The sequence below is a fragment of the Brassica napus genome, unplaced genomic scaffold, assembly GCF_020379485.1.
Source record: "Brassica napus cultivar Da-Ae unplaced genomic scaffold, Da-Ae ScsIHWf_2397;HRSCAF=3098, whole genome shotgun sequence".
In the NCBI taxonomy this organism is placed as follows: Eukaryota; Viridiplantae; Streptophyta; class Magnoliopsida; order Brassicales; family Brassicaceae; genus Brassica; species Brassica napus.
In genome coordinates this window covers 140,902-165,599 of record NW_026015745.1, presented here as the reverse complement: position 1 = coordinate 165,599, position 24,698 = coordinate 140,902, and the positions used below count along the sequence as shown (strand labels likewise).

The 24,698-nt window shown below is 34.5% G+C and overlaps 3 protein-coding genes and 3 non-coding genes across 6 annotated transcripts; 2 read left to right on the top strand and 4 right to left on the bottom strand.

Annotated features, from left to right (window-relative positions):
- Nucleotides 1-2,648: 2,648 nt before the first annotated feature.
- On the bottom strand, nucleotides 2,649-6,633 carry LOC111207574. The gene is made up of 5 exons (XM_048773397.1): nucleotides 6,055-6,633; nucleotides 5,694-5,829; nucleotides 5,462-5,514; nucleotides 3,995-5,356; nucleotides 2,649-3,409 (listed from the first exon to the last, which is right to left on the bottom strand). Exons 2-5 carry the CDS (start codon nucleotides 5,803-5,805, stop codon nucleotides 2,957-2,959), a joined length of 1,980 nt encoding a protein of 659 aa, XP_048629354.1. The 5' UTR covers nucleotides 5,806-5,829; nucleotides 6,055-6,633; the 3' UTR covers nucleotides 2,649-2,956.
- Nucleotides 6,634-12,071: 5,438 nt separating this feature from the next.
- Nucleotides 12,072-16,149, top strand: LOC125600805 (calmodulin-binding protein 60 G-like). Its single transcript, XM_048773393.1, has 6 exons — nucleotides 12,072-13,143; nucleotides 13,243-13,318; nucleotides 13,830-14,361; nucleotides 14,727-14,881; nucleotides 14,964-15,267; nucleotides 15,402-16,149. The coding sequence occupies exons 1-6, from the start codon at nucleotides 13,067-13,069 to the stop codon at nucleotides 15,887-15,889; spliced, it is 1,632 nt and encodes a 543-aa protein (XP_048629350.1). The 5' UTR covers nucleotides 12,072-13,066; the 3' UTR covers nucleotides 15,890-16,149.
- A 2,279-nt stretch (nucleotides 16,150-18,428) lies between these two features.
- On the top strand, nucleotides 18,429-20,667 carry LOC111207570 (protein DEHYDRATION-INDUCED 19 homolog 6-like). The gene is made up of 5 exons (XM_022705755.2): nucleotides 18,429-18,780; nucleotides 19,256-19,398; nucleotides 19,805-19,882; nucleotides 19,975-20,228; nucleotides 20,310-20,667. Exons 1-5 carry the CDS (start codon nucleotides 18,705-18,707, stop codon nucleotides 20,416-20,418), a joined length of 660 nt encoding a protein of 219 aa, XP_022561476.1. The 5' UTR covers nucleotides 18,429-18,704; the 3' UTR covers nucleotides 20,419-20,667.
- Nucleotides 20,668-20,823: 156 nt separating this feature from the next.
- Nucleotides 20,824-20,985, bottom strand: LOC125600825. Its single transcript, XR_007333934.1, has one exon. It is a non-coding gene; the product is annotated as a U1 spliceosomal RNA (small nuclear RNA).
- Nucleotides 20,986-22,352: 1,367 nt separating this feature from the next.
- LOC125600818 lies at nucleotides 22,353-22,514 on the bottom strand. The gene has a single exon (XR_007333927.1). It is a non-coding gene; the product is annotated as a U1 spliceosomal RNA (small nuclear RNA).
- A 996-nt stretch (nucleotides 22,515-23,510) lies between these two features.
- On the bottom strand, nucleotides 23,511-23,665 carry LOC125600819. Its single transcript, XR_007333928.1, has one exon. It is a non-coding gene; the product is annotated as a U1 spliceosomal RNA (small nuclear RNA).
- Between the last annotated feature and the right edge of the window lie 1,033 nt (nucleotides 23,666-24,698).

The window sequence follows — 24,698 nt, the reverse complement described above, 5'->3', positions numbered from 1 at the left end:
AGTTAATATGGAAAAAATGATGGTCCATTGGGCGTAATAAGGAATCACCATAACAAAGGTTATATAGCTTTCATATTTTTTTTTCTCGACTAATAAACGAACATGCTATTTAAACAAGACTTAAGGAAAAAACAAAGTGTGGAAGCCCAACATGAAGTCTGAGTTTGAATCCAGGAAAAACTAAAAATAATTATGCTCATAAGACATCTTAGAGTGATACAACCAAATAGAATTGCCGACTGTAGAATCATCTATGCAATATTTCGAATAATTGTAATATTATTAAAAAATCAGCAGAAACAGTCATCTTTCTCACCTTGTCCATCAAGTTTCTTGATTCATCTTCATTTCTTCCCTAATCTCTTCCCTCTGACTGATCTTACAATATTCTCATCTACTTAAACATCTTTTTTTCAAACACTCGTTTTCCATTACACTCTCTATGTTTTTGGCTTCCTTCTTTTCATTTCTATTTTTAGATGTTTCACAGAAGGGTTCATTCAAAAAGCAAACGCTTGCATGGGTAGGCGGGGCTGGTAGGTCAAAACGCAAATAAACAACCATCTTAGAATATAATAATGTTAATTCTTGCTTTAGAAATTTAATGAAGGATTAGCCAGTGTATGATTGATATACAAAGATTTAGGAAGTGGTTTGATCAGTGGCGGAGCCAGCCAAAGTATTTACCAGGGTCAAGTTGAAAATCAACATAAAAATTACATGGGTCAGTCAGGCTATTTTACTATATTTTTCTCAAATTTCTCTATAAAAATTCAAGTTAAAAAAAAAATTTCCTTGATTTCACATGGGTCATATGACCCCCTCATTATTAACTACCTCCGCCACTGGGTTTGATAGAATAATATACATTGGGACTAAACAGTAAATCTCGCGTCAAAGTTAGTGGTGAGCAAATGGATTGATTTGGTTTTAATCCGGTTTGATGTTCAGTATTAGCAGACATGGTACGACTCGACCGATCAAACCAAACCTGGTCCTGATTTTATTTACGTTCCACAGATTAGTCCGGTTTTCGCAGAGTAAGTGACATTAATGTGGTCCGAAACATAACGGCTTAATGGGTTGTATCCAGTTTATGAATGCCCATTATATACCCATATGTTAAGCAATTAAAAGTGTGTTTTATCTGATACACTTGTTATGTATGTTTTCGTCGTAGACGCGAAGAAACTCTAAGAAATTGCACTTCTCCATGATGTCAAGATGATTTTGGTGTGGATTCGTGATTCCTTATTCAAGATAGCTAGTAGCTTGTTCGAGTTCATCAAGAGGTGGTTCTGGGGAGGTCGAAAAGTCAGGACAAAGTCATACTCATGTTTAAAATCAGTTTCCGATGATTTGCTATCGGAGATTACTGGGTTATGCTTGCTTAGCATCTAGAAGGTTAGGAGAACTTGTGAAGTCCAATAAGCTTTGAATTTTAAAATATGTCAATGATAGAATAAATAACGTCTATGTGATATCCGACAGTACACACAAAACAAAACGATTTAATTTTTGAAACTTAGACATGAAAAGAAATCAAATTTCATGTAATCAAAAATATGTAAGATGCTTAAGAGACATAAAGAATCTTTAAATCCAAAAAAAAACATATCATAAGCATCTATGAGATGATATATCCTCAACAATCATCATCAAAGAAGTGAAAGTTTCACTATCATTTTCACGTGATACGTAATATGCGGAGTCTATGAGAAAGTACAAGTTGTGTACAATTTACCATTTAATTTAACTATATCAATACTTGTCGAGTGACAAATTATGGCATGTTTAACAACGGTTTCATGACACTTATAAAACCAAGTTACAATAATTAATAATATCACTTTGAGAAAATAAATTATTGACAACTAACGAGACAGGTTTGACATGGAAAGCAACATGATTTTTTTTAATATTTTTATCTTTTTATTAGAAAAAGGTTTGCAGTTTTGTTTTATTGATAATAACATACTTCCTCCGTTTCATTTTAATTGTCGTTTTATGTTTATGCACACAGATTAAGAAAACATATGATTTTGTATATTTCCAAAATAAAAACACAATTACCTATACACCTAACCATATTTCAACCGATAAAAAAATAAAGTAAAGAATCTTATTAATAAATGTTGCATTGAAACTCTAAAACGACATTTATTTTGAAACAAAAAATTTTCCCTACAATGACAATTAAATCGAAACGGATGGAGTAATAAACAACAACTACAAAATCAACATGTTAAACCACTAACACATAATATAATATTAAGTAAATAAATCATTAGGATATACTGAAGCTTTGCGAATTCTCTCGCTTTCCATCCCAAAGTTCACCATATAAGGCATCACCATACATTTTTTTATCATTAGGATAGTTTATTTATGTGGTTGGACCGTTGTGGTATATTCTCATTCCCACAGCCAGATCATTATGCATCAAAACAAAAAATGTTATCTGTTTGTTATACTATGAAGGCGTATTACTTGCACTGTTGATATAAGCCATTGCAGAAGTCCTTTACTGGGATGAAGGACAAGACTGTTTCATCAGAACATGTATCATACTATTTGCATTTCATCCGATCTTTAAGAATACAGAATATATTTAAATGGAATGCTTCTGAACTACATTGAGGGATATATAATGCTACTCAACATTGATTACTTTCCACTTTATCTTGGTTCTCATGTCAGAGAAACTATCACATGAAAGAAACACAGACCATAAGCTTTCAACAATGCAGAGAGAAGATCAGACTCAAAACAAATCAGAAACCAACACTTTTCATTGGCTTCAATGTTCTTCTTTGAACACTGAGGCAAGCTCATTAACTAAATCACCAACCAACGTAGATACTATCTCTCCTTCAATGTCAATACCTTCTTCATAAGTCTCTCTCTCGAAATCAAGCCAACTCCCTTCTAAGCTACTCATCTCTTTCTCAACAAGCTAGTCCATCATCATCTCCCTCATCTTCTTCAACCCTTGAACCTCTCTGTTCAGTTCTTCTGCTAACCAATCTCTATGCTCAAACAAAACCCCCTCTCTCCACAATAGCCCTCTGCAGCTACCCCTAAACATCTGCTCGCATTTGAGCGCTAAACTCTTATTGACAAAATCAAACAGCGTCTTTCTCTTGAGCTTGGCTGCTGCTGTTTCTCCACAGCCTTCCAGTTCTTTAAAGAGGCTCGCAGGTAATATGTCAGTATCCATTCCCAAAGCGAATTCTTTCACCATCAGTTGGTCAGAACCGAGGATCACAGATATGTACTCAACCTCCCAGACTAGCCTTTCTGCGGTTTGTCTGCAATCTGAGAAGCCCTTGCTGCAAGAGCTTCTGAGATCATCTGCTTCTGTTACAGTGCTAATGCTGCTAACTTCATGCTCCTCTGCATGCGTCATCTTTTTTTTTACCGGAACAAACGAAATTACACAAAAACATAATTAGTTAGAAAGCCTTGAATAATGTAGAAAGATTTACACGTATAGAGACAGTGCCAAGATACTAAAACTGGGGCTGGGATTTTGAACTGAACCGAACCAAACCAAACCCGCCAAACCGACTGAAATTTTCGATTACTTTGGTTAGGAGTTTGGTTTCGATTTGGTAGGGTTTTTAACAATATGGTGTTCGGTTCCCTTTGGCAATCGGTTTTCTTTAATAAAAATTAACCAGACCATACAAAAAACCATAACCAAACTAACCAAATTTCAAACCAGACTAACCGGATATAATTGAAATTAACCAAATTTATTTGAAATTTTAACAAAACTAAACCAAACCAACATATAACCAAAATTAAAAACTTCGGTACGATTTTCAAAAACCAAACTAACCAAATACCGAACCGAACTTTGTTTTGAGTTAATTCGGTAAGATTTGTTGAACCGAACTAACAGAGCCGAAGTACTTAAACCAGCGGGCCTAACTAAAAATATAGAATTCTAAATATGACAAATAATAAAATGCATCAGGAAGGAACTAACCTGAAGTTTTTGTTTGTCATAGGATGAGGTGCAGTCAGAAACAGACTCACTCTCTGATAAAACTTTTTCCAGACCATTTTGGGTCGACTTGTCATACTCTGATGAAGATGAAGGCTCTTCTTGGGTCAGGCTACAGCTAGAAGACTCAAGCTTAGAAGTCATCACTCTGAGCTTTTTCCCCAACAGAACATTTAAAGGATTGGCGCCAACAAACATATCGAAACTAGCTGCAGAGTCTATGTCTTGATCAGTTACTTGAGTGGAGGATAGTGAATCAGATGATAAACCTTTAACCGGAGATGAGAATGTGAATGAAATCACATCCATTTCCTTTTTCAGATCATCTTTGCCTGACTGCAAGCCACCATCACTGGCAATATTACATTTTATCACACTTTCAACCCTTTTGATTCCACACTCTTGCGTCCCATTTGGTGGTTTCTTGCTCCGGGGAACAGTCTTTTTGCGCAACAAAGATAGAGAAGCATTCTTTCCTGCCGGTTCAGTTCTCACACCGGACTGCTTTGATATCGATCCACGCTCCACTGGAACCTTGTTTACTAACCGTTGGTTGTCCTTGCAGTTCTGTTTCTGTTCATTCTTCTGCTGAAGACCACTCTTGACGATGCGCTTTTTAGGTTCTGCTTTCTCCTTATGGCTTGGAGAGTTTCTAATGACACGTAAGGGCGTTGTGCTGGCCTTTGCTTGTGCTGCAGATACATGAGGTGACCTAGCTTTACTCTTCAAACCATCATGACTACTTTTGGTAGTGACTGATGTTGATGCTCTCTTCTCGTTGAAGGTATTATTAGAGGAGACTCGGCGGCTTGACACTTTCTTTGCAGCTTTTAGTTTCTCTCTCAAATCTTGAATCCTCATAGGAACTGATGTTGAAGGAGAATCTGATGGCGAAGAAAACCGGGTTCTAGTAACCATCCTAGGACTTGGTGCAATCATTCTCGAAGCTGCTTCCATTACATAAACTGGATTCCTGTATGGGACAAACCCAGGACTCCTGATTGGAGACAAGAGTCTATTGTTTGCAGCAGAGATCGGTTTACCCGACCTGGGAGGGAAAGTTTCGGAATGAAACCTCTCAACCGGCCTGTTGTGGCCATCATAACAAAGATTCTCATATGCATTACATTTGTTTGTGTTTAGTGAATGTCTGAAGAAGAATGGATCAAGAACAGGATTAAACCGAGGTTCCTGTACCGGTAAAGACTCTAAACCCATGAGCCTTGCAACCACACTAGGGCCTCTTGTCCCTTGTCCATCATCACTGGTGACAGAAGATGCACAACAGCTCGAGTCACTTCTTGAGGTGTAATTCCAGTTCTTGCCATTCTTATCAATCTCATTCTGCATTAAAAAAAAATCATATTCCACTAAATCAACACAATAAAACTGAAAAAGACAAAAGGCACTTGACATAAACAAGGTAATAATAGTATTGAGAAAACTCACGAGAGAAGGACTTGAGAGGTTATGAGCATTCTGTTTTGTCTGCTTCGGTTCTTCTGGTACAAAAACAACAAGAAGAAGATTGAACTTGTTAAAACAAAAACCAAAACATGTTACAACCAAAGATCTTGAAAACAAAAAGTGCATTGCCTATAACCATATAATCAACAAAGAACACTAAACACTGCTAATTAGTTATGAGCATTACAAAGGCAATACTTGTAGACACACACACCTGAGAGCTCCGAGTTGCCGGAAGAGAAGAGCTTCTTCTTCCGTGATTTACCAGGCCAGTCAAATAGATTTAAGAACCCTCCTCTTGATCGTTTCCTCTCAGCAACCTCCATTTTTTTTTTAAATTATTATTCTATCTACACATTACAATCAGTGAATCACTTTAACTTACAAGACGCAGCAAAAATGGGGGAGGTTCTAGCTGTACTAGACAACCAAAGAATAGACCAAAAATTGTAGAAACTATGATATGAAGACAGTTATTAATCTACAGTCAGAAAGTGGACACCACAGGATAAATACAGAAACAGAGCTGTGAAGAAGACAACGACAACTCAAACAATGTAGACACAGAAAGTTACCTATTAGCTTTACTTTGGGTTGCCAAAGACTTTGACACGTTAAGAGTAGAATGTAGCAACGGGAAACAAGAACCCAGACCTAAAAGCGACCAACAAGTTCTCTCACTAGGGGATGAGGTAGTGTCTTGTGTTCCCCCAAACACACAGCAATTGAGAAGGTTGGAAACACCAATGAATCAGAAGAAAGTAGTTAATGGCAAAGGGACCAATAGAGAGTGCAGAAGCAGCAAAGGAACTTGAAACTACACAGTGTGGATTGATGTGACGAGAGAGAGAAGAAGAAGAAGAAGAAGAAGAAGAAGAAGAAGAAGAAGAAGAATAAGAGTTGGGAGAGAGATAACAGCCTTTTGAATTGACCACTCTCTCACTCTTCCACCTCTGTAAATTAAATCAAATTAATTTAATTAATGTATTTATTTTATTAATTATTTTTTGTCAGCATTTTATTAATTTTTATAAGAAAGTGAATTTATTCTGCATATGATCCCAAAAGAAGATAGTGGTGGACACAAATTGTGTTAATATCCCCATTTTTAAAAATATTTGTGATCTGATTTATTTTGTCTGAATAAATAATTATTTGATTTGATTTGATCTTTAATTATTCGGGTGGGTGTTTGATAAAAAAAACTATTGGTGTTTGAATATCAAATTTTAAAATATTTTTTTATTGAATATACGATTCAGTCCATTCAAAAATATAAAATAAAATAAATAAATAAATCTAAAGATAATATAAAATAAAAAGATTTTACATTTTAAAATTCTAATAACTGAATAATAAATTTAGTAATAAAATATTGTAAACTTACATAAAATATAGTATTTATATAATTTATATATACTCCTTTAAATCCAGATTTTTTTTTAATCAAAATGAATAAAGAATCAAATAAAAAAATTAGATATTTTGTCCATTCCTAATAGAATATAGTTTAAATCTTGTATTTTTCTAAGGCGACGATCTAGTATCGACGAATGAACTATAATGAGTACAGAGAAAAAAGCTGAATAATATTCAGTCTGATTAGATGAATCTGTAGCAAATTGAGAAATCGACCATACATATGTTTCTCCTGTTCGGTTATGGAAGCATGCAAAAACTTTATGGTATACAGTGCACACGTCTAATAATGCCAACTCGCAATAGTTGATTTTCCACGGAGTTTGGGAACCACAAAATGGGTTTTCGGGCTCCACTTTCTATAATAATAATAATACGTTAGATCGTGTTTTTTTGTGTGTAAAGTTTTGTCCAGTTGTGTTCTCGAAAGTGAATCAATACTTGCTTGCTGCTATAAGCATCTCATTGTAAAGTTTTGGTGCATCCTTTTTCGTGCAACGGTTCTCTGTGATGGAATGCATTTTAAAGGTGGTACACGGAATACGAGTATCCTTTTTGCATATATAACCTGCAAATATCATGTGAAGGAGAAAATGAAACAAATTTTTATGTTATCTAAAGATGAGCAACGGCGCATGTAGATTACTCAAAAGATTGTTGCTCATTTCTTAACTGAACAAAGAACGAGCATTTACTGACGAAGAGTCGGTCTATTAGCGAAAATTATTTGATCATTTAATAGAGGTTTAAAGAGTCATGGGTTTATTCTTTGGCAATGATTTTTTATGCTACATAGAGTTAAAATGTACTGACTTTTGAGACCGAAAACTTTTAATCGTTTTTAAAAATAAACATTTTTGCTAAAATAGAGGTGAAAGAGTCCACGTGTTATTCGAGTTGCATAAGGTGAACGCCAAAATAGGTGTTTGTTAACTTATAAAAAAAACTTAAGGCAATTATAGGAAGAATATAATAAAAGAAGTTCATTAGGGATATATATAAAAAAATTCTCTTCTGACAATTTTTAGGACAAAAATTTGTGGAAACAAAATCTTATACTATAGAATAAACAGAAAATGATCTGCTAAGGAAAATATACTATTGACATTTTCTCTCTGAATGTATTTCCTAGGATATGATTAGCAAGATCAGTCGCATACCTTTCTTACAGGTTCTTACAGCACTTTAAGGATATCATTTTTCGATATGAATTAAAAAAAGACTGATGCTTGGTCATAAGTTTCACTACCATACAAGTATTTGAGGAACAAGTCTCAAAGTTAGTATATATTTAAAAGAGAATCTACCATCCTATATATCTTTAGTTCAGAAACTTCGTGGATGCTGGGTTCGCTAATATATAATTTTAAATTAACAAGACGATCTAACGTAGATCTACATGTACTCTGACTCACTCATGAGCATGTATGTCCATGAAGAAAAAAACATTTCTGGAACGATGATTACAAATGTATCTTTTAAAACATTATTACTGCAATACGTCCAAAACTCTTAAATGAAAAGGAGAAAATAAATAAATAAACATTAAAAAAACTTCACTTTTAGACTTTGGATTCGAGTGAATCTGTTTTGTATACGTAGTGCTTGATTTCGAATATATAAAATTGTGAACTCAACATTAAAACGTTTCGTCTATATGGATTGTGTGTGTGTGTTGTCTTTGCATTTCTAAGTCATGATCACAGCAAGTTCTTCTGTGATCGCTCTGCAAGGAATTCTCCATGACATCAGTGTGTTGAGTCTTTCCTTCTCTTCTATATGTTTTAAGTTTGTTCTTCGGCTCTCTAATACGATCGCTGATCGTCTGGCCAAAGAGGTTTTATCTTTGTATCTCAACCCCTCTGTGGTGAGAGGAAACCTTGATAACTAAGTAGTAATATAAGCATGTTTGACCAAAAAAAAGTATAACCAAACGCAAACCTTGTTTTGGGACAGATAACCAAATGCAGAAAAGAACCAAGACTCGCTTAATCTCTCATTTGCGCAACAAACTTCACAAATGAACCAAAATATAGTTCTGATCACAACTTAGCATGTGCATTTTGTTCAACTTTGCTGTACGATGATACATCCAAAAAAAGATTAACACAGCAGATTAACTATTACAAGTGAACAATATAATTAAAAAGTATGAAAGCCACGTCAAGAGTGACTGGTTAACGAAATGATTCGATGATCAAACTTAGATATCAATCAACAGTTACTTTGACTATTCGGCAGTTCCTTTCCGTTTTCCTCGAATTTGGAAGGAAAGTTTCAAGAAATGTATTTATACATATGCACGCCATTTTTTTCCGTAAAAGTCATCCATACATTATATTGGCCTGGAAACAATTGAACAAGAGTTCTTGAAACCTTTACTTTTAATTTTATTAAGTTTCAAAAAAACCCTCTAATTTTATTATATTTAACTTCCTCCTTATTTGTATAAAAGATCAGAAATTGTCTATCCTAATATGGTATAGAATATTTTTTATATCAACTTTTATAAGTTCTGAATCTTCAAAGCTACATTGTTTGATGTCTTCAATGCAAGGAGACATCACACAAGCTGGATGACAGTTGAGACCATGCGTGCTACAATAGACAAGACCATGCGAAATCGCATCTCGTCTCTCAAATATAGGGGGGGACATAAGTATGCAGGACTTCTCCAGAGATGGTTCTTGCTCACCATGTAGATGGGCTCTTTACTTTCAAAATTTTCCAGCTTACACATAGCATAGAAGAGTAGTCATAGTAGTTAAAATAGCCATATTATTCTTTTGTAAATATTAATACCCTAAAAGGATGAATAAATTTGAAATTTCATCAAAAAAAAAAAAAGTCATCCATACATTATATTGGCCTGGAACAGTGGCAGAGCCAGAAAATTTTTGTACCAGGGTCAATTTGTTTTTTCCAAATACATAATTTATAACCACAGAAAAACTATAAATATACTCTATGATCATTCATATCTTAAAACTTGTTTATCATAATTATTTACTACAATTTAAAATATTTTCGATAAAACAAATCATAAAAAATTTAGAAACTCACTACTGATGCGATATTGTATTAATACTATTTTTTGACCATTTTATTGGCTGATATTTTTTTGCCGATTCAGAAACTGATCCATTAGTTAACTGATAAATTTACATAATCATTGAATCATAATCAGTTTTTAGTTTGGTAAAATAAAGTGGAGAGTGTATAACAAAAAAAAAATAGAAAACTTATTTAAAAATTATTCGGTCAAAAAAAATATCCAAAAATTGCTTGGGGAACATGAGAGTTCTTCCTTTTTGCGTTGTCCAGAAAAGAAGTACAAATCCTTTTTTTCAAATTCACTCATTAATTTCAAACTTTTTTTAATATTAGTTATTGGACCTAATACAATTTGGGCTTTATTGAAATATGTAACTAACACTTAATATAAAAACGTGTTTATTGAAATTTAAGCTAAAATTAATATAAATCAAATGTTTAACAAATAAAATAAACATATTATTTATATAATTTTAAATTATCTTCAATTTTTAATGTTTTGTGATTATATTTGTGAAATTATATTTTTAGTGGGGTCAAATTTTCATTTTTAATAGGGTCAATAAAAATTTTCTTAAATAAAAAAAATATTTTTTAAAAAAGTAGTGGGGTCAGCTGACCCCACACCTCCTTCACTGCCTCCGCCCCTGGCCTGGAAACAATTGAACAAGAGTTCTTGAAACCTTTACTTTTAATTTTATTAAGTTTCAAAAAAACCTCTAAATTTATTATATTTAACTTCCTCCTTATTTGTATAAAAGATCAGAAATTGTCTATCCTAATATGGTATAGAATATTTTTTATATCAACTTTTATAAGTTCTGAATCTTCAAAGCTATATTGTTTGATGCCTACCTATTATAAACAATCCCTTAATTATTAATATACTTTTCTGTTTCAGTTTATTTGATGCTTAAAAATATGTTTATTGTAAAATAAGAGATTTTTCATTATTTCAGATAAAAAAAATTGTTTGAGATTTGCGACCAATTAATAATACTACATTTTTCTTTATTGATTAAATTAGTTTTGTTTAATGATATTTTTATATATATAGTCAATATAAATTATATAAAATTGTATTTTCTTAATATATATATGTATTAATCTTATATATTATATAAAATGAAATGAAACAAAGAAATTATCGTAAGTTTGAGTAATAGATCAACCGTTTGATGTAAAAAAAATCATATTTGCATTTTTAAATAAATAAAAATAAACCGTTTGTGTCGTTTTATTTGGTTTCCATCGTAGAGGGAGATAGTCCATCATCGGAACGCGTTAATGAAGAAAAATTTGTTCTTATATTTATCTGCATCTTGTCCTGCAATCGTTAAAACTTTAATATTTATGTTGAATGTTATTTTATATGATCATAAACTACTTAAAACGCGTTATCATTACCGCCTAAACGTGTTTTTTGGGGGTCATATGCTTTTAGTTGACGATGTAGCCTTGTCAACGCTTATGTCATCGGTTCTTTTTGGCTGGTTTATAAATTTTCAAATGTTATAAAATTGAGATAGTTCATTAAGCTAAATAGAACAATTTAACGTTAATATACGCTAAATTTTGATTGTAGTTTTACTTGCTTAGAATTTGATAATATGATCAAACTGCTTCCTTTTTTATCAAGGGATCATACCACTCCTAAATTTGGAAAATACGAAATTTATGCTATATATATCAACTATTGCAATTAAAACCAGTGCATGAGTAGCCGCGTAGGGTTTGATTGTGCATGGTAGCACCATAACAGTTACGTGTTTCTCAGGTCTAGTCAATGATTGAGAAATGGACAAAAGCTTTCAAGTAATAATTATAAAAACGCGTAGACTGTAACATCTATTAAGATGCAATTCTTACACATAAATGCAGGATCTTGTCTGCTAACAACAACAAATGTTTTTCGCTCATATGATTTCTGACCACAAACTATACAAATGAACGTTTGTAATACTTAGAAACCAAGATCGAAGGAAAAAAAAAAGGAAGCAGTTTGATCGAAAAAAAAAAAAAAAAAAAAAAAAAAGATCGAAGAGATCATCGACTAATTTCTTAATGAAATTATTTCAATGATGATATTTTATTTACAATGGAAAACTAGTACACGTTTTCTCAAGTTTACGTATAGAAAATTTCAATGATATATTTAATTACATATTATAAATGACAAAGTACTAGTTAGAGACATCAGAAATCTATTTTTCCTTTAATATATTTGTGTGTTTAGGTCAATGATATTTTTTCTCTTACTCTGGAATATATTATTTCAAAAATATCATGTCTAATTTATTTCGTTTGAGATATCTAAACGCTTATAGGCATCAAATTCATCAGATGAGATCAATAAAAATAATAAGTCCAAAAGAAAACAGAAGAAATTGAATAAAAATGATTTAGGAACTGGTTCTTGTTTTCGTTATTCGGCTGATCTCCCCGTTAAGGGAATTTTTACAACAAAAATCTTTAAAGGTTGTAGACATGAAAAAATCTATAGACTAGGAGTTATTAGACCGTCTCTTAAATAACAGATATAAGAGTTTTCTTTTAACCGAAAAATGTAAAAAAAAAATATCGAATCATGAATTAAAAATTTCGGCTAAGAAACCGGGGTTAATCATGCAATTCTACTTTATTTCTGACTTTCCCAATATTCGTGGATGTTCTTATGAACCGTTATATTTTGAATGAAATACATGAACATGTTTGGCCGGATAGAGTGTATATTCGAGGTTATCATAAGCTTGTGACTCAACCAGCAATTGATTTGGTAACGAATATATATATACACTACACAAGTGTCCTTATGTTTGGTTTTAATTAATTAACAAAACACTAAAAATAACTAACTATAGCGTTGTTAATGTATAGCGCTACTAAACTATAAGAGCAGAACGAATCTTCCTCGAAGTTTCAAGTGCTACTTCGTCAATGCTCTCCCTTTATATAATCCCCCATCAACTACTCTTTCACAAACTCATCTCCTGCTCTCTTCTCTCCTCTCACACACACAAAGATCCCTTTCTTTTTCTTTTTTTAGAAAGACGATAAAATCTTTTGAGGTTTTTTAAAATCTGATAACACACACACACAAACCAAAAGTGATCAATGAAGATGCAACACACCCATTTTCATGGGGCTAGTGTGTACAATGGTTTAAAACCTCATAAACTAACATTCAAGAAGTGAGTTTCTTCCATCTTACAATACACATATATTGTTTGGTTGGTTTTCTAACAATAATTTAAGTTTTTGAGTTTGTTTTTTTCTCATGTAAACCTCAGAGCTGTGAAGAAAGTGATGAGAGATCGGTTAACTAATCAGTTCATGGTCGAGATGGAGAACAGGCTCAGAAAAATTGTGAGTTTTCTCACTGTCTTCAATTACACATAAACCACATAATTAATTAAAATCTCAATTAGTCACGAAATTAGTTAAATTAATCCATTCCTACAAAGCCGCCAGCTTTGACCGACTTCTTCTTCTCTTCTGTCCCGTTTTAGTTTCTGTGGTTTTATAATTTGTGGGCTCCGTATCAACAATATTGAACGGTCCTTAAGTCTAGCTAGTTTCTATAGTATATCATATATACATATAACTAAGAAGTTTATTGATCGAGTTGTATGTACTAATATACGTATAAACAAAATACATGTGTTAATTAAACCAGTTACTAATTATGTTATTTTAAATCATTTAGGTTCGAGAGGGGCTTGATATATATATATTTTTTATTAAAAAAAAATACATGTGTTTTTCTTTGTATCTTTTGCATGCAATTGTTGCAACTTGTTAACGTTTGCTTAGTTATACTTTATATTCAATGATATGCGTAAACTAGTTACTAATTATGTTATTTTTTATGATTTAGGTTCGAGAGGAGCTTGATCGTGTTATTCAACCACATCTCTCCTCGTCATGGTCCCCGACCGAACGATCACGTTCAGAAACGCCGTCCTCGCGTTCACGTTACAAGCTGCGATTCATCAACGCACCACCGTCTACGATATTCACGGGGGCCAAAATCGAAGCTAGGGACCGTTCTCCCGTAGCGTTCGAGCTCGTGGATACAGCCACGAACTATCGAGTCGTGGCGGGACCGCTCTCGTCTTCTCAGGTCGAAATAGTGCCGCTGAACGCTGACTTCACGGAGGAAAGCTGGACCGTTGACGTATTCAAAGGGTATATTGAAAAGCAACGCGAAGGGAAACGTCCGTTACTCACCGGAGATTTAACGGTGACGCTTAAAGACGGCGTCGGAGTGATCACCGGAGTTGTTACTTTCTCGGATAATTCGAGCTGGACTAGGAGTAAGAAGTTCCGGTTAGGTGCTAAACTAACCGGTGGTGGTGCCGTGGAGGCGAGAAGTGAAGCCTTTAAAGTTAAAGACCAACGTGGAGAATGTAAGTATACTTAGCTGTCTGAAACGGTTAATGTGTTTAGGGTAAAATATCAAAACAAATCACTTAGATAGCACAAAAAATATATTTGTCACAAAATAGTTTACCAAGAGAAAAATCTTAAAACTAACAATAATTTAAAAATAAAATGATTAATTAATTTAAACCTTAAAAAATTATGGTAATAATTTAACCCTAATTTTACTCCCAAAATATTATTATAAATACTAATTACTAAACCAAAACTCAAGTAAAAAATAAATAAAAATAATATTTTTTAATTAATAATATTTAGAAGAAAAAGTGTTCTAGTGCTAGTATTTCTCAATGATCAATAGTTTTTATTTTCTACATTTTTGGTTATGCAGCTTATAAAAAACATCATCCTCCGTACCCTGGCGACGAGGTTTGGAGGCTGGAGAAATTAGCTGGCGTTTCAGCGAAGCGTTTGGCTGAACGGAAGATTTTTACCGTTAAGGATTTTCGTCGTTGGTATACGGTAGATCCAGAGGCGCTATACAACGTAAGATTGATTATAAACCTAAAATAATTCAAATAAATATTTGAAGTAAATAAACCTAACCTAAGTTGTTCTTTTCTAACAGCTACTTGGTGGAGGGATCTCAAAGAGAACTTATGAAGAAGTAATTGTATCCCATGCGATGGAATGCGTTTTGGACGAAGCCGAGTGTTACATCTACAACACAACCGCTCTTGGCGTGTCGCTTATTTTTAACTCAGTCTATGAAGTGATCAAAGTGTACTTCAGTGACGGCACGTTTGGAAGCCCCGATCAGCTACCAGCTTATCAGCTGGACGAGCTGAAGCGTGAAGCGTATCAAAACCTTAGCCAGTTTAGGTCCTTGCAATGCACGCAGAATCCTGGAGTGCAGCACAACAACTTTCAAGGTATATATATTTAATTTTTGTCATAGTCTTGTAAAGCCCTTTTGGTATGTAAATAACTTGACTTAACTAATAACGATGTTTTTGATCAAAAAAATTAATAATGATGTTTTTTTTTTTTCTTTTCGGATATTTAGGAGTTTCAATTCCAATAGACTCTTTGAGCTCTTTTTACTTCACTGCTCCAACCTCCACGGTCCAACCAGAGATGGTGATGAATTTTGATAACTCACCAGCTACGACGTCGTTTCATATGGACGGAAAGTTCATGCAAAGAAACAGCTTCAGGGCTGGTGAACACGATCCGGTGTACAGTGAATCACAAACTGTAGAGACAAGGGATTGTATCGAGAATGACGGGAATATTTTTGCTTATCATCAACATCATGACTTTCCCTTGAACTGGTCGGCTGGTGCAGCGGATGTGGAGCAACAATTGAAAAGTTTTTGTGTTAGCGTGTCTGGCACGGAAGAAGCTGGAACGTACGATGTTAACATTAATGTGGGATCTCCAAGAGGCAGGTGGTGTAAGGTCAAGGCAGCCTTTAAAATCCGAGAAGTCTGGAAACTCACAACTGCCAGAAAACGAGGGAAGGCTTGTAAGAACCCTTGTCTAATGTATTAGATACAGAGGTTTCGATTCTTATACGGTGCATGAAAGATGTGTATATTGTATATGTGTGTGAGTTCTTATTCTTTCCTTTTGATAGAATATGGTTAGTTGAATGGATCCCGGCCATTGACTGTTTCCAATGGTTTAATAAGTACTGGGGATTAGTCTTTGTGTATACCATGTTTGATATGTACTTCTACAAAATGTATACAGTATATATATATAACCAAATCAGTTTCCATATTTTATAATTAAAGTATTTGTTTATCCCCTAATTTGAAATGGTGTTATAGCTAAGGACTTGTAACTTGTAGCCTTTACAATATAGATTACATGCCATATTGGATTCAAAGGTTCCTTGATATGCACGAAAGCTATATATATATAAGATAAATTTTCTCTTTGCCTATACAATATTTTTAGAGAAAAATAAAACTATTTATTTTTGACAAAGTCAGCTTACATCTTTAAAATTTTGCTGTAAGAGTATTTCGATTTTATCCGCTAACAATGTGTAGAATCATTATCATAAAGACCATTCAAACAAGTATATAAACAGCACTATTAAGATATACCAAATCAACCAATACGATGAGGCATGAACTCTCAGTTTTCATAACAGAATCAACTTTCAAATCAAATCCTCAGTTGGCTAGAACTTATTAGAAAATAATCTGCTGGTTTGGGACAGACTATTTTATTGTATGTATTCCCTTTATAGTTTGTGACTTTATAGTATATGTACTTTTTCTTTCCCTCCAACTGATTGAGAAAGAAGACTATTGGCTTCCTAATCACAACAAAAAGTCTATGAGTAAGTGAAAACATAGGTGGCTTTTGTTTCATTACTTTTTTCTGTCTTTACGTGAACAAGTTTGCTGAATCTGTGGCTTTTTTTTTTGAAACACCACTTGATTTCATTAGAACTTCAACTTGTTTGAGTACAGAGTAGAATCTGTGGCTTATTCTACTTTCTTTTCTCTAATACACACACAAACGCACTCATAATTATTAAAAACGACAGTTGTTCAAAAAAAAATTATTAAAAACGATTCCAAAGATCCCGGTCGTGCGTACTGCCACTTGGCTTTCCACCCGACAATTATTTGGCAGATGTTTTGTTTTTTGTCATCAGTCTAGCAGAAAGGCCATAATCATTGACTGACCAAAAGTGCGGCCAAGGGCGTTTGTGTCTTCTTACCACAGTCACACTTGTTTGAAAGGGGGTTTAAAGATGTCCTAAGCCTTTCTTGATGATTGACTCATACCACAAAAATAACTAGCAATCTTGACATTGTTTCTATATATCAATCCTCTTGGCTTTATAGTGATCAGGCCCTCTATTTTGCTAAGAGTTATATAGATAACTGGGATAGTTCTTTGCTACTGTGGTTGCAAAAAGAGGCTCTGAAAATAAAGGTTGGTTGGTTCCTTTGATTTGATTTGATCCAAGAGAGCTATGTTCTTATACTTCATCTAATATTGTCATTGTTGCTCTTCTAAAATTGAACATAGAAATGGAAGAAGAGAAGGAGAGAGTTAGGTGTTGCAGTGATTGCAAAACCACCAGGACACCAATGTGGAGAGGTGGACCATCTGGTCCCAAGGTCTCTTCTACGTACCTTGAGTTACTATATTTATAACTTTGTTTGATATAGTTCAAGAAGTACTCTTAACTTTCTTTCTTTTTTTTTTGGATAAAGAAGTGTTTTTAACTTGGTTTCCTTCTGGTTTTGCATAATGGAATTAGCAGTCACTTTGCAATGCATGTGGGATCAGATTCAAGAGACAGAGACGATCCCATTTGTTGGGTATTCATAGACAGAAAGCCCACAAGAAGATAAACACATCAATATTGTCATCAAAAGTTTGCGTGTCATTCAAGAAAAGAAAGAGTTTAAAGGAGGAAGAACAAGCTGCTCTTTGTCTACTATTATTGTCTTGCAGTTCTGTTCTCGCCTGAAAGAAAAAAAAAACAGAGTATCTCTGAAAAGACAGTTTTGCCCTTTATTTTATCCACGCTCTTTGGGCCATTCTTTTTTAGTATATTAACGTAGTGAAGTTGGGCCTGTTTTGTATCGACAGTCCTGACCCGTAGAGACGATTGGTCAAAATCTAAAAAGTGAAATTAGACCGGAGCATTTCGATTTATAGCTTTGCATTGACTTCGGTTTAGTCTGTTTGCACCGAAAAAAATATATTGATGTGAAAACAAAAAGTTAGTGTATTATGAAAAATGAATATAAAAAATACAAAAAATCTTTGAAACAGTGAATACTCTGTTTGCGCGGGTCAAGTTCACCTGCTTCACCAATATACCATAACTAAACCAGTAATATTTAGACACGTACGCCTGTAACTAGCACATTGACGTGTTCAATAAGCGGGAAATCGTGCCAGTGTTATATTACGAAAGGAAAATACACGTCGGGTAAAAGGTTTAAACGGCATGTATTCGTGCGGGCTGTTATAAACGAGACATTAAAATTTTTTAAAAAGACAACTAATTAAGGAAGTAAATACATGTAATAAAACTAATTTAAATTAAGAAATTATTATTACATAGAGAGAGAACTCGTCTCCTCTCTCCTATGTCTCTCACTCTCTATCCAAACAATTAAAAAAAAAAAGACAACTTCCGGAAAACAACGCAGCATCGCCGTCGTTCGTTGTCGTCTTCGTAATACGTCTTTGCATCTCGCCGGAATCTTTTTGATTCGTTGATCGGAATATTCGTATTGTCTTTGTCCGTACCGAGAATCTTGATTTGTTTGGTATCTCTCCCTTTGATTCTTCGAATTTATTTTGGGATTCGATCGAGGAAAAAATGGATTCTGATTCATGGAGTGATCGTCTCGCATCGGCTTCACGAAGATACCAGCTCGATTTCTTGTCTCGATCTGGTGAGTTGAAAAAAAGAAATTATATTGTTCTTTGTTTTATTTTTTGAGATTTGATTTTATTTTGTTGGCTTATATTAATTGTACGAATGATAAAGAAACGAGAAAATTATTATTTTTGTTGTAATTAAATCCATCCTGTCCGAAAATCATTGACATAGAGAACCAAGAAATGGAGAAAAGTTTCTGTCTTTGAGGCATTTGAGTCTCATGTGTGTGTTAGTTTATGTGTAAGAGTTCTGTTTGTCAAAAGGTTGGAACCTTTGATTCTTGATTTAACAACAAGACATACAAAAAAAACTTGTTTTTGGTACAACGTTGTTTATTGCATAACTCCAACTTTTATTACATATCTCAGTGTTCCTTCTGATCCCCATTTATATTTGTCGTGTAACCACAAGAATGGAACACACTTTTAGTAGTCCTATCTTTTTCAAGTCTCTGATTGTTTACATTTTGTTTTTGATGATAAATGCAGATAACTTTTTGGGGTTTGAGGAGGCAGAGGGGGAAGATGAGTTCAGGGAAGAGTATGCTTGCCCCTTCTGCTCTGACTATTTTGATATCGTCTCTTTGTGCTGCCACATTGACGAAGATCATCCAATGGACACTATCAATGGGGTAGACATCTCTTCCGTATTATTCTGTAATATCAAAAATCTAATTAATGTCTCATCACATGGTTCTTAGTAGATTAGGCAGACCATTGCTCTTTGTTTAGTAGTTCCTCTTCTTGGACATACAATAAGAAGATGTGTTTGAATCAGGATAGGAGTCCTGTTTATTGTCAGGAAAGTTTCTTTTATTGTCGACAGTGTTCTAAAAATCGGTCTAGCTGCCCGCCTTAATGGTAAATTGGGTCTAAGCGAAACGATATTTTTAGAACAATATTTTTTCAAAATTGGTCTAAGCGCTCAAAAAAATCGGTCTAGGCATCCGTCTAATCAGTAATTTTCTATAAAGCATTGTGACACTATCTAGCGATTTCTTGAACAGTGATTGTAGATTAACATTGTTCTCCTTGTAGGTATGCCCCGTATGTGCGGTGAAAGTGAGCTCCGATATGGTTGCTCATATAACACTTCAACATGCAAACATGTTCAAGATATCCTTTTTTTTTTCTATCCATCATTTTACCTATATGATTCCCTTCCTTCAATGAATTGTGTTTCATTCATTCCTTAACTATAATATTACGTGACAACGCGGAAAAGAAAATCAACAAGAAGAGGCGGGGCTCAGTCCATGCTATCCATCTTGAAGAGAGAGTTCCCTGATGGAAACTTTCAAAGCTTGTTTGAAGGATCTTCGCGTGTTGTTGTACCTCCTTCATCGTCCAGTATAGCTGCTGACCCTTTGCTGTCTTCCTTCATTTCGCCAATGGCAGATGGACTTTTCATTTCGGAAACAAGTTCTGCCAAGAAGACATCGAATCAGAGTTTGCCTAAACGGTATTGCTTCATTCATCATCCTCAGATTGGTTTTCTTACATTCACTCTCTGATGGTTCTCGTCTTGATCTGGATTTTGCAGGAGTGTTGAGAAGAAGTCTCTTTCGGCTGAGGATCACAGAGAAAAGTTGAAACAGAGCGAGTTCGTTCAAGGGATTTTCAGCTCCATGATTCTTGATGATGATTTATAAAGGGAGAGAAAAATATTACTTATCCACGAGTATTAGATCATTCAACTGTTGGACTTGTTGTTTATTTTCAACAAGTGATATTGTGGGATAACCAGAATAATGTTTTAGCTTTGTATTGAAGAGTCAAGAGATACATGAATAATGAGTATTATTTATCTTATTGAACACATCTTTTCTTTAATGAACACTTTGTTCGTCTGTACACTGTAAGAAAACAACAACATAAATGTACGTATTTGATCATATTTATCTACATTGAGTTATGTTATACAAGTTCTTAGTACTATAATTCACAATGCACACCAACAGATTTTGAACATAAGATATTTAAGATTTACAGCAATTTCTTTGCAGGGCTACTTCTCCCTTTTGGTTGATATTAACATTTAAGACTAAGGTTAGATGGTAGGAGCCGCGCGGACGCAGGCTCCCTCTGCCACAAATAATGACGCAGGCTCTCCCACTTGGGGAGACCTTAGGCTAAGCGCCCCTCCTCAGTGCAATGGAGGTCACTAGCCTAGGCCACTCGTCTTCTTGATCACGAGTCGACCCCGTCCAGGTAAGTGATTTGCTTGTAAGCTTCCCTTCTGTTTTTATACTCTGGTAAGCGAGACCTTCTCTTTACGTGTAAGCGATGTGGGACTTTTACACATCTCTCATTTACGAGTTTTAAACGGCAAAATTGTTGGGTTTTTTAGAGATGGGCCGGACACGATAAGCCCAGGTTAAGTGTTTCGTCGTTGGTCGTTGGTAAAAAGCTTACATGCATAGTTGGGGAATGTGTTTACATATGCTAGCTTCGCCTTCAACTATTAACCAATCAAACTTTCTTTACCAAAAGTATATAAAATCTGAATTGTGTTTACATAGTAATAACATTTGAGTTCGTGTATAAATTAAATGTATTACTTATATACGCCAAACCAGTTACACAGAGGTAATGAATAATTTGAATTAGAGATAGAAGAAGGACCAGTTTCATGAAGGAATATAAATATGCATTATTTTTCTGAATGTGTATCTCTTACAGATAAGCATCCCGTATTAGCAAACAATCTGCACGGCGTATGGATTATATAACCCAGAATTAATTCATTTCACAGTACGGGACACAAGGATTAAAGAAACATTAAAAAAAATTCAGTAGCTATAATATGACTAGAATAGTTCTAGGGAACATCAGCTATGGTAAGAATTTTTTAGTCTTTATTCAAGTTATCAGGCTTGAGAAATTTGGGGTAACGATCGGTGGCTCCAGTTTTGTGATCATAGTACTCAACTGCAGCTGCTCCAGCTAGACCGGCCAATGTCAGGCCTGAGCGTGTAGCCTGAATCCGGAAAAAAAGGGTGAGAGATGTAATGTAGAAAAGAATCAAAGCTCCACCATCAAAAAGCATGCTAAAGGAAACAATCTTAGATGAATTAAACGACTTAGCGTGACCGTGCATTTTTTGATACATCCAAAACCCTAAATGTTTTGTCAATATATGATTTTTCAATTACAAAACAGGCGTACTGGCGAGGATGGTGTTATATGCTACATATTGGAGACGATTAGATGTTGTGAATGTTGGTCTTCTACATCTAACCAGTGAGAAAACGAAGAAACAAAGGGAAGTAGAGATTTTTTTTTTGGAGAATCTCAAGCAGACACACAAAAGGCAACCATGATTGAAAGCTAATGTTTGATTAATCAAACCATATTCGTCAACTGGAAAAGTTTGAATAATAAATAAATGGAACCTGGCGTGGATGATTCGGACACTGGTTTCAGATCCTAACAATACTTTCGGTTTATTCCAGCTTTTTGCTATGGTTGTTGGAATATAAGTTCTTGTATTTCATAGTGCTCACCAACGATTTTTTGAAAAGAAAATGTTCTTTTCTTTCTTCCACCTGTTGGTTTAAACAACATTTAAGACTAAGGTTAGATGGTAGGAGCCGCGCGAACGCAGGCTCCCTCTGCCACAAATAATGACGCAGGCTCTCCCACTTGAGGAGACCTTAGGCTAAGCACCCCTCCTCAGTGCAATGGAGGTCACTAGCCTAGGCCACTCGTCTTCTTGATCACGAGTTGACCCCGTCCAGGTAAGTGATTAAAACGTTAGCTCCCCGTCTCTTCTTATACGCTGGTAAGCGAGACCTTCCCTCTAAGTGTAAACGATGTGGGATATACATCGTTCTCACTCACAAGTTTAGATTCTTTCATGCTTACTTACATACACGGGCCGGATTCTAAAGGCCTAGTTAAATGTTCGAAGCCCTTGCCTTGTTACATTTCTGGATACGTACCATTTGGACTTATCCCTCCCATGCAGTATTTTTGCTCATATTTTTGTTTCGTATTGTGGATCAAATTTTATCTTGGATCAATAAATAAAACGTCACTGTTTTGTGATCTTTAATGAAATATATAGATGATCCCTAAGTTACCAACTACCTAAAGCTATTGAGATCTGAATTTTGTTTGTTTGTAAGAATATAATTTCAGATTTGCTCTAAAGATTCTTGTCTTGACAGGATTTTTACAGGAATATTGGAGAGCAGTGTATTTCAGTTCCACTATTCCTGGTGGTGATTTATAAAGGAAAACATGCTGGTAACTATTGAACGAGTGTTAGATAATTCAGCGATTGATTCTCATGTAACCGAGTTGGCATGGAATTTTATTTAGAAACAATGACAAATACTAAGTAGAGGCGTGTTAGTGAGACTTAGATTTCTATAGAGTTTGTTGATTTTAAAAATTGTGAGATTTGTAAAATTTAAAAAAATTTGTAGAAAATTTTGTATATTGTGCAAATTTATGAAAATAAAATAATGTAATGATTTTAAGAATTCAAGGGAAACATGTAGTATTCTCAAAATCTTGTGTTGTGAGTTAAAATATTAAGAATTTAACTCTGCACTCTGATGTGTGATATTAGAAGTAGCTTGACCAACCTCAAAACCATTATAATAAACTTTCCTTTCTGCATTATATAATAACTTTCCCTGCATGGTTTATACGGTCGGTCAGGAGATAAGTATCATAACTAATGATGCAATTACTACATAACTAACAAAATAACTTTAAAGACTAACAATGGATGGTAGGGGTCGCGCGTACGCAGGCTCCCTCTGCCACAAATAATGACGCAGGCGGGAGAGCCTTAAGCTAAGCGCACCTCCTTGGCGTAATGGAGGTTAGTAGCCTAGGCCACTCATCTTCTTGATCATGAGTAGTTGAAACATTCCTAGTATTTAACAAGGATCCGAGTGCCCAAGCCTTGTATATAAGCTTTAGTAATTAGGACATTCATAGTATTTAACATTTAGTGAAAAACACGACTCGGCAGTTAACTAACCAGTAACCACGAGGAGAAGTGTAGTCAACACACGTTTTGTAAAATCTCTTTGATTCCTAATACAAATACACAGCACCACCAATCTCTCTTTATCGTTCCTCGAATCAATGACGATATTACTATAATCATCAAACTCTCCTAAGCCTCAAATCATCACTGAGACGAACCAGGATCGTGCCTATGTCCATGTCAACAAATTTGCTCGCTCCAGGCCCCCGATTAATGACTTTTTTAAGGCCTCAAAATTTAAAAATAATTTTTACTCTAGAAGTTTAGACTTATTTAAAAAAAATATTTCCACAAAAGTCGATTAACTCAACTTCTAAATTCATGTATTTTTTAGTATATGACATAATATAACATATTTACGTGATAAATTTATTTTTTTACAGTGTTAGACTTGTGTATTTAGTGAATGTGATAGTGTATTAGTAAATTTTATTATAGTTGTAACTAAGTTTATTTTTAAAATTTGTGTTATGCCCCTAAAAGTCTTGCACCGCATGTCAACATCGTGCAAGTTTAAGGTTTTATTGGGTCAAGAGACGATCAAGATCAAACTACCTAAAACATCGGAGAGAAGAAAAAAACATGAGGAAGAACGAGACGGATACATACAAGAAGATGAAAGAAGATAAAAGGAAGAGAGATTTCATCAGACCCAGGTTGGTTTTTCGAGTTAAGAAGATAACTTCTGTGATTACCGGTGTCTTGGGACGCAAGAAAAAACACTTGCAGGTGAAAACAGAGGAAAGAGAGATGATTCTGCAGAAGAAACTACTGAAGCTGATGAGACCATGGTTGTTGCTAAAGCAAAGACTGGAGACGACAAGAAGAAGATGCTTAATCCCTCTTGAGATATGCCACATACACTTCTTCAGTCATGGTCTTGTTGCTTATTCACTCTTGAGATTTGCCGATAGTAATACAAAC

Coding starts and splice junctions, on each gene's coding strand:
- LOC111207574 (XM_048773397.1), bottom strand. CDS start 5,805: ATGGAGGTTGCTGAGAGGAAACGATCAAGAGGAGGGTTCTTAAATCTA. Junction 5,357..5,461: donor ACCTCTCAAGTCCTTCTCTC/GTGAGTTTTCTC, acceptor TTTTTAATGCAG/AATGAGATTGATAAGAATGG. Junction 3,410..3,994: donor ATGACAAACAAAAACTTCAG/GTTAGTTCCTTC, acceptor GTAAAAAAAAAG/ATGACGCATGCAGAGGAGCA.
- LOC111207570 (XM_022705755.2), top strand. CDS start 18,705: ATGGATTCTGATTCATGGAGTGATCGTCTCGCATCGGCTTCACGAAGA. Junction 19,883..19,974: donor AACATGCAAACATGTTCAAG/ATATCCTTTTTT, acceptor CTATAATATTAC/GTGACAACGCGGAAAAGAAA. Junction 20,229..20,309: donor AATCAGAGTTTGCCTAAACG/GTATTGCTTCAT, acceptor TGGATTTTGCAG/GAGTGTTGAGAAGAAGTCTC.
- LOC125600805 (XM_048773393.1), top strand. CDS start 13,067: ATGAAGATGCAACACACCCATTTTCATGGGGCTAGTGTGTACAATGGT. Junction 13,319..13,829: donor AGAACAGGCTCAGAAAAATT/GTGAGTTTTCTC, acceptor TTTATGATTTAG/GTTCGAGAGGAGCTTGATCG. Junction 14,362..14,726: donor TAAAGACCAACGTGGAGAAT/GTAAGTATACTT, acceptor TTGGTTATGCAG/CTTATAAAAAACATCATCCT.